This window comes from Lampetra fluviatilis, chromosome 41, assembly GCF_964198595.1.
Source record: "Lampetra fluviatilis chromosome 41, kcLamFluv1.1, whole genome shotgun sequence".
NCBI lineage: Eukaryota > Metazoa > Chordata > Hyperoartia > Petromyzontiformes > Petromyzontidae > Lampetra > Lampetra fluviatilis.
Genome location: NC_136315.1, coordinates 997,258 through 1,012,232, shown reverse-complemented (window position 1 = coordinate 1,012,232; position 14,975 = coordinate 997,258). Strand labels below are relative to the sequence as shown.

The 14,975-nt window shown below is 44.4% G+C and overlaps 1 protein-coding gene across 1 annotated transcript; it reads left to right on the top strand.

The window, feature by feature from the left end:
* The first annotated feature begins 1,494 nt into the window (after nucleotides 1-1,494).
* On the top strand, nucleotides 1,495-14,559 carry HADH (hydroxyacyl-CoA dehydrogenase). The gene is made up of 8 exons (XM_078875237.1): nucleotides 1,495-1,824; nucleotides 3,693-3,821; nucleotides 5,763-5,920; nucleotides 6,457-6,583; nucleotides 7,333-7,422; nucleotides 8,581-8,653; nucleotides 9,606-9,722; nucleotides 11,319-14,559. The coding sequence occupies exons 1-8, from the start codon at nucleotides 1,705-1,707 to the stop codon at nucleotides 11,435-11,437; spliced, it is 933 nt and encodes a 310-aa protein (XP_078731363.1). The 5' UTR covers nucleotides 1,495-1,704; the 3' UTR covers nucleotides 11,438-14,559.
* Nucleotides 14,560-14,975: the final 416 nt, after the last annotated feature.

Below are 14,975 nucleotides of genomic sequence, written 5' to 3'. Positions count from 1 at the left end.
CAAGTTGACCCTCGTTTTGATCTTGGCGGCTACCTTTTTCAGGTGTTGGTGGGGAGAGGTAAGCGAGTGTGGGGAGGGGCAGTATGGTTAGATGAAGCGGGAGAAGTCGGAGAGAACTGGTCGGGAGTCGAGTGAGATGAGAGGGCGAAGAAGTAGGAGAGTAATGGCGAGTAGAGTGATGAGGAGTGGGAGAACACTGGGAGTAGAATGAGATGAGTGGGGATGGGTAGAAGACAAATGGAGAGTAGAGTGAGATTAGCGGGGAGAGGAGTAGAGTGAGTTCTAGATTTGAAGCTTTCGTGACTGCAAGGATTCATACTCTTAGTTCTTTCGCTAAAGTCACGTAGGTAAAAAATGAAATTAAAATTAATAAAATAATAAAAATCACGACGTTTCAGAGGCTACACACTTGATGCAGCAAATCTGGCTGTGACGGTCCCACCTGATGACGGAGACTTGTGTTGCCTCCGAAACGTCGTGATTTTTATTATTTTTTTAATTTAAATTTCATTTTTTACCTACGTGACTTTACCGAAAGAACTAAGAGTAGAGTGAGGTTGGAAGTGAGGTTGGGAGTGTGCTTTGGAGGTGAGGTTATCGATTCCCGACGTTTGATCGTCGCTAGAAATCGATTCCCTCTCCGCTCGCCCATCGGATCAGCGACGCGTTCCCTGCCGCCATCTTAGGCGGGGAAGTCGACGCAGTTTGGCGGCACAGAGAGAGAGTCCAGAGTCCCCCCCCCCCCCGTTGTCAATATACACAAATAAAGTCAACACTGTGGCGTTAACATACAAACATATATATACACACGCACGTAACAAAAAAATTGGCGACAGCGCATAAACCAACGTGTTGCGAATGTTTATATTGTTATACTGTATGTGCCTTTGAATATAATCCGTTGTCCCGAAACTGTTGCCTCTTTTATTTCTGAGGCAGAGTTGTTGACGAGCGTGTGAAGTTTTTTGTTTGTTTTTTCTTTCGGATGCAAAGAGTTGCTGGCGAGTGTGTTAAATTTTTTCTATTTCTGAGGCAAAATAGTTGAGTGTCGAGTTTTTCGTATTTCTTTCTGAGGCAAAGGAGTTGTTGACGAGCGTGTTGCGTTTTTGTTATTATCAATTGTGCTCGTGTAACCAAGCACAATTGGCACCAGCAACATTAATAACGTGTTTTAAAGTGCAACCAAACAACAGCAACAACGCGGGCGTCGTCCCGTAGCAAGATGGCGGAGATTTTGAGTCGTCGTCCCGTAGCAAGATGGCGGAGACTTTGAGTCGTCCCCTAGCAAGATGAAGGATACTTTGAGTCGTCGTCCCGTAGCAAGATGGCGGAGACTTTGAGTCGTTGTTCCGTAGCAAGATGGCGGAGACTTTGAGCCGTCCTGTAGCAAGATGGCGGAGACTTTGAGTCGTCGTCCCGTAGCAAGATGGCGGACACTTTGAAACGTCGTCGTCCCGTAGCAAGATGGCGGAGACTTTGAGTCGTCGTTGTCCCGTAGCAAGATGGCGGAGACTTTGAGTCGTCGTTCTCGTCACGGGGGGAGGGCTGGCGGCTGAAACTCGGGCAAAGTTGAAGCGGCCGCGCCAGTCCACCACGAGCGGGGAGCTTTGCAAGGACATACGCTCTCACCTCACCTAACCTTGTGTTCACACCACCCACATTTCCCGAACTCAATCTCATCGTCGCCGTGCCCCGGACAACGCAATGGCGTTCATCGGCAGGCAGCTCGTGCGGACGATGTCTTCGGGCGGCGCCGTGAAGAAGATAAAAATCGAGAGCCTCTCGGTCATCGGCAGCGGGCAGATGGGCGCGGGCATCGCGCAGGTAACTCGGTACCTACTGACAGTCTACGTAGCTACAGTCGACTTAGCTACAGTCTACATAGACTGTAGCTAAACAGTCTGTAGTTAATGTCTATATAGCTACAGTAGACTGTAGCTACAGTCTATGTAACTACAGTCTATGTAGCTACAGTCTATGTAGTTAATATCGATATATTACAGTCTATGTAGACTGTAGCTATAGTCTATGCAGTTATAGTCTATGTAACTACAGTCTATGTAGTTAATGTCTATATAGCTACAGTCTACGTAGCTACAGTCTACTTAGCTACAGTCTACATAGACTACATAGACTGTAGCTACAGTCTATGTAGCCTGCCATGTGAACACGGCACAGTACACTCTACTGCATACAGTACATAGTATTAGCTTGCATAGGGTTTGTAATACAACCTGTGCAGTGCAGTTTACATTGCCGTGTAAATACACAGCTGGGATTGCCCCGGCAGTGCATGTAGACTGTATTATATTATTGCAATACATTAAACACACACATACTGTGTGGCATACGGTAGATTTACACAGATCGTGTGTCCCGTGTATTGTGTTTTGTGCTGCATAGAGTAAATACCACAGTGTATGTATTACTACAATACTGCACGTGTTAGTGTAGCAACACTGCGATTTATTTACGATTTACCCGTCTCTTGATAATGATCGTGGCAGCTGAAAAGAAACCCAAAGTATGTGCAAGAGACCCATGCCAGGTCTATTTGAGGGCTCCTGAAATCTGTTCACAATTCCACCACCCTCTTGCCTGTCCCCTTTGTAACCCAACAAACAAAAACATTAAGTTGCTGGACATTGCACAAACACAAAACAATCTAAAACTAAACTCTACTGTGGGATCGAGGTGCTTTGGAATTCCCTGAACCTCATCCCACACTCGAGCGCGTTCCGTAAGCGAGGTGTTAGGAGATTGTTAATGTCGTGATGATGTATCCCGATGTGATTTTTCATTGTCTTGCTTTTGACTTTGAATGGCAGTCCATGTCCTGCTGGAAGATATTTGGCAAAACCGCGAGCCAGACCCAATGCTGTCACTTGTGCAATTGGGGTGCACGTTAACGCTGTTGCAATACATTTTGAAACAGCGTTGCCATATATAATTGACCTTAATACAGCATCCTGGCTGGCATGAAAGTATACAAAACCCACCAAGTTAGACAGGTTTTAACATTTGTCTTTTCAAACTTGTTGGCAAGACGTGTGGTTGAGTGCCCTGCGCTGTGAACCCAGGCGACCAGATGTCTATATCGGGCTGTGGCTGACTTCAGTGACAAGTGACATCTAAACCAGCCTTGCCAGCATGCCCACCACCACCCCCCTTCGACAAGCTGCACTGATGCCCTGACCAGCTTGGTGAAGTACGATTTGAGAAAGACGAACGTGGCGTAGGGAGGCCTTTATCCATTGGTGGATTGAGAATGGCAAGAGTTTGTATTGAGTGTAATGCTCGGATGGCTTTCTGCCTGCATGCATGCCAGCCGTGGTGTTTGCAGTGCAGATATGCATAGACCAATCCAAACTAGAACAATCTGTACAAAAACAGTGTACTTGGCATGCCGAGATATCTGCAAAACACATCTCTACATTCTGCAATACGCAATGACCAGCAAGGTGAGGTATGGTCAAATAAACTTCGCTGCCAGCACAACATGGGGAGATCCTCATCTAGCAGTAGAGTAACAAGCGCGCTGTACATGGACATACTTTGTCATCTTGGTGTCCCAAGTCACTATTCGAAATGAGGCTGCCAAGGTCTCTTGAGTTATCACCGTATGTGGGTGTCACGCTTTTGTTTTAAAATCTCAATAACTGTTGCATACTTGACCAACATGTACCCTGCAGATCGCCGCAACTACCGGCCACAAGGTGGTGATAGTGGACCAGACTGATGACATTCTGCAGAAGGCCATCAAGGGCATTGAGTCCAGCCTGAAGCGGGTGGTGAAGAAGAAGTTTGGGGACAACACGGAGGTAATTCACCAGCGTTGGATGTCATCTGCTTTAGAGGTCGCAGGGAGATGCATCATCATCATCAGCCATGATTAATCCACTGATGAATTAAAATCTTCCAAGGCCATTTCCATCTCTCATACAAAGCAGCAATTCATCTAGCACCTGCGCAATAAATAATTTTATCGAAATTATTTTATCGCTTCATCTCTGCTGCGGACATACTCTTGGGCGTGTATTCTTCATTAACTGCAATTCTTCTTGCCATGACGTGTCCTGCCCAAGCCAACTTTTGTAAAAAGTGACTCAATTTCAAGCATTATCCAGGCTCATTTCAGTTAAGCTTCTGATATCCAACAATATCGGATGTATTCTAGGTGATTTCTTAGTGATACATTCCTTTCCTTCAAATGGAATTATAACCCCCGTATGGATTGCATGCCAGTTTGGTTACTAGGACATTTGATTGCTGTGAAACTAGCATTGTTATGGAAAATGGCAGTGTAAATAAATAACCTGATTTTGATAGCATTGTGCATCCTTCGTTATAATTCTTTACCTTGAGCAAAAAAAAGTTTCTGACAAACGGGGAATAATTCCATGACCTAGATATGGAATAGAACACAAAAATAGCTGGCAAATAGGCACATTGCCTCTTGCCAGAGCAAAGTTAGTAAGTGTACAGTCCTAGATGTGGCAACTGCCCCCTTGGGGTTTTAAACTCAGACAGGAATGTGGTTCAGCTGCCGCACGTGGCATTGTGCCAATTAGACCAAGCTGCCTGGTGTTTACAGTGGGAGCAGGAGAAATGTAAAATGTTTGTAAAATGGAAACTTGCTTTTTCCCGAGCAGGACTTCTTTGATCAAATATTTTGAGCAAACAGTGTTTGAAAAACTATATATTTAATAAACATGACATATAGACATAGGGAAAAAAGGACTATCCACTTATTAAGTTAGGTTACGCAAACAGAATTGCATGAACACACTGCAAACAGAGAGGCAAGGGAAATGAAAGGGTAAAGAAGTAACATCGCATTCAACTTATGCTTATAAAAATATGCGCTTTCTCGTTCGAGCAGAGATGTAGCCAACAGTCAACCAGGGAATAGGCCCAACATCAGAGAGAATGGAAATGAATCGGTGGGAGAGTAATTGTTGGCTGCTATACTGCTTCTCCGGGTGCATTTTAATAATGCTCCTTTACCATTGGATAGAAGGACCAAACGGTGTGAATACGAATCCGTGATACCGTTCAATCCCAAGAGAGTGCATGTGAGGTACTACATTGTGAGCACATTGGTTTGCTTTTCTGTAATGTTTACATTGTGCCTGCAGATAAGCAGTACGGCAAGCAGGTGTGTGACAGCTGGCAAAGTGGTTAGCTCACTAAGCCTGGAGTACTGCAACCTGAGTTTGATTCCTGGCCACGGCTAACATCAGTAGCGAGTAATATCGGAACCAGTGCTGGGCCCCCCCACCACCTTTACTAACCCTCACTGACCAACACGGTGAAGTATGGTTAAACATCCCCCGTGACTGAAAGGTCTGGGGAGGCCTTTGTCCAGCAGGAGATTGACAAAGGGCTGCAATATATATTTTAATCAGAGCACAAGGGTTAATTAATTATATATCTGCTGCATCACCGACCGTCGATCATCTGTCGTCATGCATGCGGGGAGTGGTAGTTTAGCGGTTCGCGTGCTGCATTACAAACCTCGCGACCCGAGTTCGATTCCCACTCAGGACCAACACCAGTGACGATGATATGAACCGGTACTGGGCATCTCCTAAGTTGACTCAGCCTAAAATGAGTGCCTGCTGCGGTGTGTAAACATCGCCACATAGGGAGACAAAGGCCACCCACCCCCTCGTGTGCCATGCTGCTTTAATATGTGTCTGCTCACAACACATGCCCCAAAAAGTTTATTAAGGCTATACGGGGGATCTTTGTCTTTGTAGGCGGGAGCCAAGTTCGTGGCTGACACCATGAGCAACATCAGCACGAGCACCGACGCCACCGCGGTGGTGCACAGCTGCGACCTGGTGCTGGAGGCCATCGTGGAGAACCTCTCCGTCAAGCAGTCGCTCTTCTCTCAGCTGGACAAGTTCGCTCCAGAGTAAGCACAGGCAGTAACCTGGGCAGGGGCGAGCCCTGACGTGAAGGATGGAGCGACGCAGGTGGCTTCGGCGGTGTTGTGGGTGTGCCGCTTTCGTTACATCGTGTCATTAACATATTACAGCATAAGGCACTGACGTGGCCTAGCTGTCGCGCGTTTGTCACTTGTAGAGATTCACGGTTTGATTCTGGCGGCTGTCCTGGTTCACTCAGCAGGTGTATTGACCGTAAAATATCTCGCTCCGTCTACTTCACAGGGGACGGTAAAGATCCCACGACGCCATTCAAAAAAGAGGAGGCTAATGTGTGCCAGTGTCATGGTCCACATTTGCCACATTTGAAAAATGGCCTGCACAATTACTCTATTAGGATTAAGCATATCAACATCACCCCCGACTGTGAAACTTCTGAAAACTATGTGAAACATAGCACCTTCGCAATCGCCCTGCGCTATAAGAGTGGCACAAATACCAATGGTACTACTTAGCAAAATGATACATTCTGAGTTCTTTTACTTATTGGTTTTTTTCCACCTAGGAAAACTATTTTTGCGAGCAACACATCGTCGCTGCCTATCACCGACATCGCAAACTCCACCTCACGTCAGGACCGCTTTGGGGGGCTGCACTTTTTCAACCCTGTGCCTGTGATGAAGCTGGTGGAGGTGAGTCCACGCGTCACAGCCACAGAGGAGGCATTTACCAAATTTAGTTAGTTTACTGCTAGATGGAGGCCTCCCTGCTCTGTGTTGGTCATGGGGGTTGTTTGAACATACTTCACCACGCTGGTCAGTGCAGGTTGGTCAAGTGGCGACCCAGGGCCCCCGGCTATGGCTTACATCACTCGCCACTGATGCTCGCCGGGGGCTGGGAGTCAAACTCGGGTCACCAGTTTCATAGCGTAGTGCAGCTTGCTAAGCACTGCTTTGCTGCTATCAGCCTTGCCATCACACTGATGTAGAGTTTAAACAAATAGTTTTGAGAAATCCAATTCCTGGACAGTGTTTTGAGTCCAAGTGCTTTCCTGCATCTCCTGAGCTGGTGGTGCAAATTCAGCATTCCCATGGCAAGGGTGAATCTAACCATAGGATAGCCACTAAATGGTGCCAATATTATCGATCCCAGATGGATGATGGGCTGAGTACATCCCCCCAAACTAGGATTTGTACTCGCAACCTTTCGGTTGCGAGCTGCTCACTCTACTACTGGGAAACCAGGCCGGTTGTGTCTCTAAACATGTAAATGTCGGATTTTATAGAAATATGCTGGGGTGGCACAGACATGTTATAAATATCATTTAACACGTAGGCTTTCGCGACCAATATCCACGAGATAAGGAGCGTTCCGAGTGATTTTCTCAGAGGTGGTGCTTGCATGGAATAACATGTGAAGTGTTTCAACCTTATGTGTTCAGGTCGTTGAGACACCCATGACAAGCAAGGCAACATTTGAAGCGCTGACCGACTTCACAATTGCATTGGGGAAAAAACCGGTGTCTTGCAAGGTGAGTAGCCTCTGACAAAATGAATCATCGTGATCATCAGCCACTCTCAGTTATATTCTATGTGGTGAAGGTGACGCATATTACGACGCACTGATTCGCCGAATAAAATTAATTGTTGTGCCCACTGCACGTGCTCCGATTTATATGTGTGTGCCGTCGAGTATGAATTGTGCTAATGTTTATGATTATGGAATTTGAGGGATGTGTTGGGAAAAACTTGATAAGCCACGTATATATTTGAAAATAACCAACGTTCACTTCATTGAAACGCTTCGTAATCCACTTGTGATAGTTGTTATTTGTACTGTCTCACTACAGATAGCTGCAAAGTTAACTTAATGTTTTCATGCACTTAACCTGCCGACCCAAAAGCCGACTTTTAACATCTTGCTGCGGTGGTGAGATGTTAACTTTCTCGCAATGGTATGCAGGAAGGCATTGATCAATTCTGACACCTGTATATTTGGAGTTTTCATGTTCTCCCTGTGGTCGCGTATATTTTTCTCTGGGTCCTCAAATTTTTCCCTCCACATTTAAAAACATGGGTTTAAGAGTATTTGACTGCTAGAAATGTCAACGTAACAAGCCACTTGGTTGAGCTATCATTTGTGGTCAGGTCGCTTCTGAAAAAGAGCTACAGAGCTCAGTGGGCCTTACCTGGTCAAATAAAAAGCATTGTTTGTTTTTTGGAAAATATATTGGTTGTCATGTTTTTCCTGACACCCAACCTCTTTTCAAATCAAATGACCCCATGCACATCTCTTTCCCTGGTCGTTGGTCACCCATGCCGTACATGATGGAAGCCGTCATACATGTGACGGCTCCTATCTGGGAGACCCACCAACCATGCTCCAGTTTGCGAGATGAAATTTGTGCACCCCACATCACCCCACATCACTCCAAGTTTGCAGTTCGCTGCGAGGTGCAGGCCTCCACACTATATTGATCAAAGGGTTGTTTGTGGTTATGTTTTTGAACGTAAACAATTGTCAATTTAATACGTAGGCTTTCGCAACCAATATTATTCATAATATAGGAGATGAGCACCGATGCCTCAATGATCGGTTGAGCAGTTAAATCCCTCTTGACTGTTGACTGGCGGCAGCAGTGGTGACGGTGAGCAAGTTGACACGTCGTCTGCGGTGGCTGCGCGTGCAGGACACGCCGGGGTTCATCGTGAATCGCCTCTTGGTGCCGTACATGATGGAAGCCGTCCGTCTGCACGAGAGGGGTCAGTGCCTCTTGGGGACTGCATCGCAAGTGCCCAAGAACCGAGCACCGATTTCCTCCCATGGGCATCCAAATAAATCTGTGACCCATGCTGGACTAAAAGATGCTGTTATTTAGTCATCTTAACAACATTGGTGGTGGTGGCGGCATTATTTTTCTTGCAATCGTTTTGCTGCACATTGGTTAAACACCCAATGTTTTATAACACTTCTTGCACAACTTTTTACCTGACCGATCACACAATCCCTTCTAACCTCTCACCCAATCCCTGATAATCTCTCACCCAATCCCTGATAATCTCTCACCCACGTGCAATACAATGTGTTCTATAACATCCAAATGCAACTACATCTCAAGACACTGAGGAAGAACAGTGTAAAATGGGTATCTTGGGGAAAGGAGACCATTGTATATTTTTAAGTGAAAGAGAGTCATGGAGAGAGGGGAAAAGGAAGGCCTGAGCCTGGACTTGGAATAGGGGCAGGAAGTTGAAAGCAGGGAGCTCCAAACTTGGTGGGCAGCAGAGGTGAATTAGTGACCTCTGCGACACAAGGGTTTTTGTAAGAGTTAGGCCTTTCATGGAAATACAGGAGCAGTTTTGAGAGGTCGGAGCGGAACCAGGAGAGATGTGTGCCAGAGAGAGACGTCAGAAGTATGGATGCGCTTAAAGGGGATAGGTGCATCTATGGTGTCAAGAGCAGGAGTGAGGTATTGGAGAAATAAGAGTGAGAGATGGTCATGGCCAAGCATTGTACATAGGCGAGCAGTCTGTGTAATGTTCCCGACTGAAACCAGGTCCACTCACCCATTCTCTCCACCAATAATTATATACCACTCACCCAACATCTCACCCAGCCACCACTGGGCATGACTTCTTTACTAAACCTCATCACTCAACCTCCCACTCACCTGACAAGTGATGTGTTTTCTCTCTCAATCTCACCCCTGCCCAGGCCACGGCTCCAAGGAAGACATTGACTTGGCCATGAAGTTGGGTGCTGGTTACCCCATGGGCCCCTTCGAGCTTCTGGACTATGTGGGACTGGACACTGGAAAGTTCATCATTGATGGTAAAACGACATTGGCATAACCGTAGGACTGGCAATGTGGGCACCAGAGGTACAGAAACAGCACATTTAAGACTGAGTTGGTCTTCTGAGGTGGCTGGGTGGCTCAGATGTCAGAGTTCTGAGCTCCCAACTGTTGAGATCCTGGGATTGAATGCAGGCAGCTGCCGTGCCCTTCAGTGTAGTGAGCTGATGGTCTGAGCCCGGTCACCAATGACTACCCAATAGTAAACCATCACTTTCAATTTGGCTCTGCATGTAATTTGGCTAAATTCTAGCTTTTGACAATTATACAAGAGTTTAAATGTCTCGTGGCAAACATTACACTTCAGTAGCAAAGCTGCTGAGACACTCTCTCTCTAGTTTGTGGTCTCAGTAGTAACTCTGTAATGTCCACTTGCTTTGGCTGTAGTCCAACACGAAGGATTGCACTGGTCTGAGAAATCTGAATGTATTCTTCTCATGATATGACACTGATAGCACCATTGCAGAAAGATTTTGTAAATAAGACAAAAAAATGTTTTGTTAATTTGGTGCCCTTCATTCTGGACTTAATGAGGCTTTTTAATTTTCACATTTTTAATTCTTCAGTGATATTCGTTACATTTGTGCAGCACGTGGGACATTTTGATGTTTCCTTTTAGTGGCAACATGTGTTATGCAAGTGTCCAGTGTGTGATGTGAAACAACACGTTGGATATGTAAGCACTTGTAGCACTCCACACACCATCTGCAGTGTGGCGTAGTTGAATGTTGGCCTCACTGGGGTTCATCAGTTCGAGCTGGAACTTATGTTGTGTTTAAATGAATCATGTACTCTTTTACTTTGGCTCTCATCCTTTTCCTGTCAGAGCTGATTATGTATAATTGTAGAGCCATAAGAACTATACATGTGCGCTGGATGAAACATACTGCCCGTAACCGAGAGCCGGTGATGTCGTAAGAATAATAACCATGTGCGGTCCATTTTACTGAACAAAGCCCAGCCATTCTGGTCTTCCTATCTATTTTAGTCCAAAAAATATAAATCTTCTCACATCTGCTGTTTTGGCTTTTCTCAACCAATTTTAGCGCAGCAAGATGTGTTCTTACCCAGATAACATGAAGAATAAGGCCTTTAATGATTAAAAAAGAACATTTCTCAACATCATCTGTAGTTTTAAAGTCCTCTACTTGGACGTGGTGCTCTTCTTTATGCTCGCACACAGTCAGATTGCTCAGGTTTAATCAAAATCAATATCCCGGTCATCATTAATTTCCTAACATCTGCAGCAGTTCTTGGTAAATGCAAACTTGTAGCAGCTGCTATGTTCAACAGCGACTTTCTCTCAAATGGAAGTGCATTTGACTACCGACTCCACGTACACCCCTATACACACGCCACCCCTCCTGCCTAGCTCCTGCAGATGCATCCTTCAGCGTTAATGTTGGAAAAGTCCAAACAGTGGACCGGCTAGAACAGCTGAATAAGCAGTGTCCGCGGCACGCACCACATTTGACCACCAGAATGGAATTTTCACAATGTTTTGCCAGGCCGGACAGTGGACCACAAATGGTTTAAAGCTGCCTCAATTGCTCTCCTGTGTGCCTGTGTTGTAGGCTGGCACCAGCTGGAGCCTCAGAATCCACTTTTTGCTCCCAGCAAAATGCTCAACAAGCTGGTGGAAGAAGGCAAGTTTGGACGCAAGAGTGGGGAGGGCTTCTACAAGTATGCATAAGCCTCGCAGTGAGCAAACACAGCAGATGGCGCTCAACTTGCCGATGCATAAGCATGTACGCACACGCACCTCACCCACCTAGGGGATGTCCATGGCAGGCAGCATAAATGTAGTTCTTGATAGTATTTCAATGAAGAAAAGCGTGCACGTTAATCCAAACATCACATGCGATTTATAAACAGGACCAATTCATCAGTTGGGTTGTGAAATTTGCAATTTAAGTGACCTTTATCAGTAACGCACAAATGTATTTTTGTGTTCTGTGTCTCCCGAAAAGCAACTCCACTTCCTCATACATTTTCTGAGTTAATGCTTCCTTATTGGCTGATGAGAAGTGTTTGCGCTGCAGGTCAAATAAAATGGCAAAAGCAATGGCAAGTTTGTAATATGATGCAGCAGCAATCATGCAGACGATAATATAATCAAAGAGTGCTCTAAAAAAATCAGATAAAATGAGCACTGTTGCAGTCAAAACATTTGCATGCAACAATGGGAATTTGGGGTCAAAGTGGCTTCATGTTCGCAAAAGGACGCCCATCCGGTCCAGAGCTTGCACATGACACATGGCGGCGTCGATCAGCCACACCCACAATTGCCATCCGTTTCCCTTTACCTGCCATGCAGGGAGATAGTAGATGGGGTGTATTGTATATTGTGATTTGTTAACCAATGCATGGGCTAAATATAACATTGTATACAAGTCATGTAGATGTGTTAAGTTATCAAACACACACCCACGTCAAGATACCTCTCGTGGGAAAGTTTTAGAAAAGAGCCCTTGCTGTATTTGAATTACGTGAAGAAATTAATAATCAGGTTTCTAGATAAACAAATCACAGCACGGAAGTGTAAAGCCCGGCATGAAAGAGGAAATACGATTCCAGAAACGATTCCAGACAAAACGTTTGCTCGCAAATGCTGGGTGCCTCCACGTTTCCAGAAACACGGAAATGTGTTTCCCAGAGTTGACCTGGGTTCTACTTTGAGAAAAACTTTCCGTTTGGCCAATTGGTAGGAGAGGCAGCGCACACATCATCGATCACGTGACGAGGTGCGTGCTGCTGGAATAAGTTTCCCGACGTGTTTCTGGGAACGTGTTTCTGAGGGTGTCCCGCGACCGAGACCATCACGAGCTGCTGACACAAAGCCAACTTGACTTTTGCACATAAACCCGCGTGCCTTGTGTCATTTGTATACCTGGATAAGAACTATGTGAGGATGAATAACGGAATACTTTTGTAAGCTTTGAGGGGCTGGCATGAGTTTGTATTTCATTTACAGGTGCTTTTTCTTGCTGCATGAGCCATGTCTATCTATAACATTTTCAAGGGTATTGATGCACATTTGCGTTTAGTGTGGTGTAACACAGGCAAGCACATTCATGTATCAGTCCACTCTGGCCAGGATTAATATGTGCTTAATAATAATCATCGCAAATGATAAATACATTTTTATATTTTCGCTGGCTTTCATGTTAAACTGCAAGTGTAACATGCTGTGCCTAACCGCTGCCTCGGAGCTAAATTAGTAAAACCTGACTACGCGCGAAGCCGGTCTCGTGAAATGTGTGTTGGTCATCCAAACCAGATAATTCACATTCATAAATAATACGCCCGTTACATTCACATGCCAAAGCATACAAAATTACCACAAAGCCATCTCACATTTGAATTGCATTGTTTTTCCATTTATATGAAGATTGCAGTTATGAAGGATGAAAATGCTTCTTGAAAGATGCATTGTGCTGCCAAACATGGTTATGTTTTGTAACGCGACAACTTAAACAATGCATTATTTACATGAGGAAAGGGTAGTTGACTCAAACTGTTAAGACTGAAATGAAACGGTGCCTGTCATGCCAAGTATTATTATTTCGCACGTGCACAAAGATCGTGCCAGCAGTTGTTACAGAATTACCAATTAGCCTCCCATCATGCCTGGGTTACTCTGCGTCTATGGCCACTGTTTACACGCGCTAACAAGGGCCATACGTTTTGAGTGCCATCAGTCATTAATGTTGACACACAAAAATCTGGGACCCAGCTTGAAGAAACTTTGTCCTCTGAGCCCCATATATATATTTGTTAAACAAAGTGCAGGAACAAAATTTAGATGATGCACACTTTTGTATGGTTAGACTGCACTGCTGTGAAGACTTGAATGAGACATTTGGTAACTTGGTGTAAGTGTGACCCACCAACTGATTGGTGTAGCCGAGCGTCTGAAGATTACTGTGAAGGAGCCAGAGCCGATTGGTGCCGTGTGTAACTTGTGTGAACAATCTTTATCTGTTAAGACGTTCAAACACCAAATAGATACCTTTTGCAAGTAATCAAGTTTGTATTAACCACACGTCATTGTGATGAACGTGCAGACAAACATGCTGTGATAATATAAATGCATTGTCTTTGAGACTGATTACCCTACACCAGAGGCCGGCTTCTTTATGGCCTAGTCTCACCACCAGTGTCAGACCAGAGAAAGCCAAAAGGCGAATAGTACAAAAATGGACTGTTGAAGAATATATATAGTGTGAGCATGCTTGTTTGCATGCTCACCACAAGTACGTGTGGTTGATGCAGACTTTATTCCTTGCAAGAAGTATCTATTTGGTATGTGAACGTCTTAACACCTCCTGTTTAGTGCCAGAAAGGGTAAAATCTATTTTTATTTTTCATACGTTGATACTGGCAAAAGGTCCCATGATAATATCTTTATCATTAACAGTATCAGCCATGGCCCAATCCACTACTGATGGCTTCAACTAAACCACTGACATATCCTTATATGGCCAATAAAATGTACACCGTTTAAAATGGTTATTAAATCCACGTCTCATTTGTGACGATAAACCTTTTAAAAACACCAAACCTTTGTCAACTCATTAAAGTCCGTATAAGTCTGGGGCCATGGACTAAGCAAAGAATGGCAAATGCTTTGTTGATCCCTGAAGGTTGTAAACAGTTTGCTATGTGGAGACAATCTTGCAGTGGTGCTGGTGGACTGAACAATTATAATTGTGGAGTGTCATTGAATAAAGAGGGATATGGAAAATTATACTTTCTGTAGAATACTAGTGTTATACATAGTGGGAAACTTTGAAATAAACTCCATTTTCTTGAGTTTTGTGTCTGTTGAATTTGTGAGGTAAAGTAAATTAGTCTGATTTATTCAGGTCTTGTTATTTAAAATATTTTTTTGTAAATCCAATTTGGTATGAAGGCCGTCCACATGCAATGTCGGATATAACACGGTCAGTTAAACTTCATGCATTATACAGTTTGCTTGAATTGCACTAATCTGTCACAGAAAAATATAAGGCGTCACAATTTGGCAGTTTTCATTGAAACTATTAGTATATTGTGACTTTAAACAAATATTTCCATTTATTTAAAAATGTAAAATAACAATTCCTGTCATTTTAAGCTAAAACCTTGGCTGTGCGGACTTTGTAAATAAACACACTTTTGTTCAAAATGCAGGTATAACGTGCCTGGACATGATTTTAGATTTTAACAAAAAACATTTAAATTTTTTA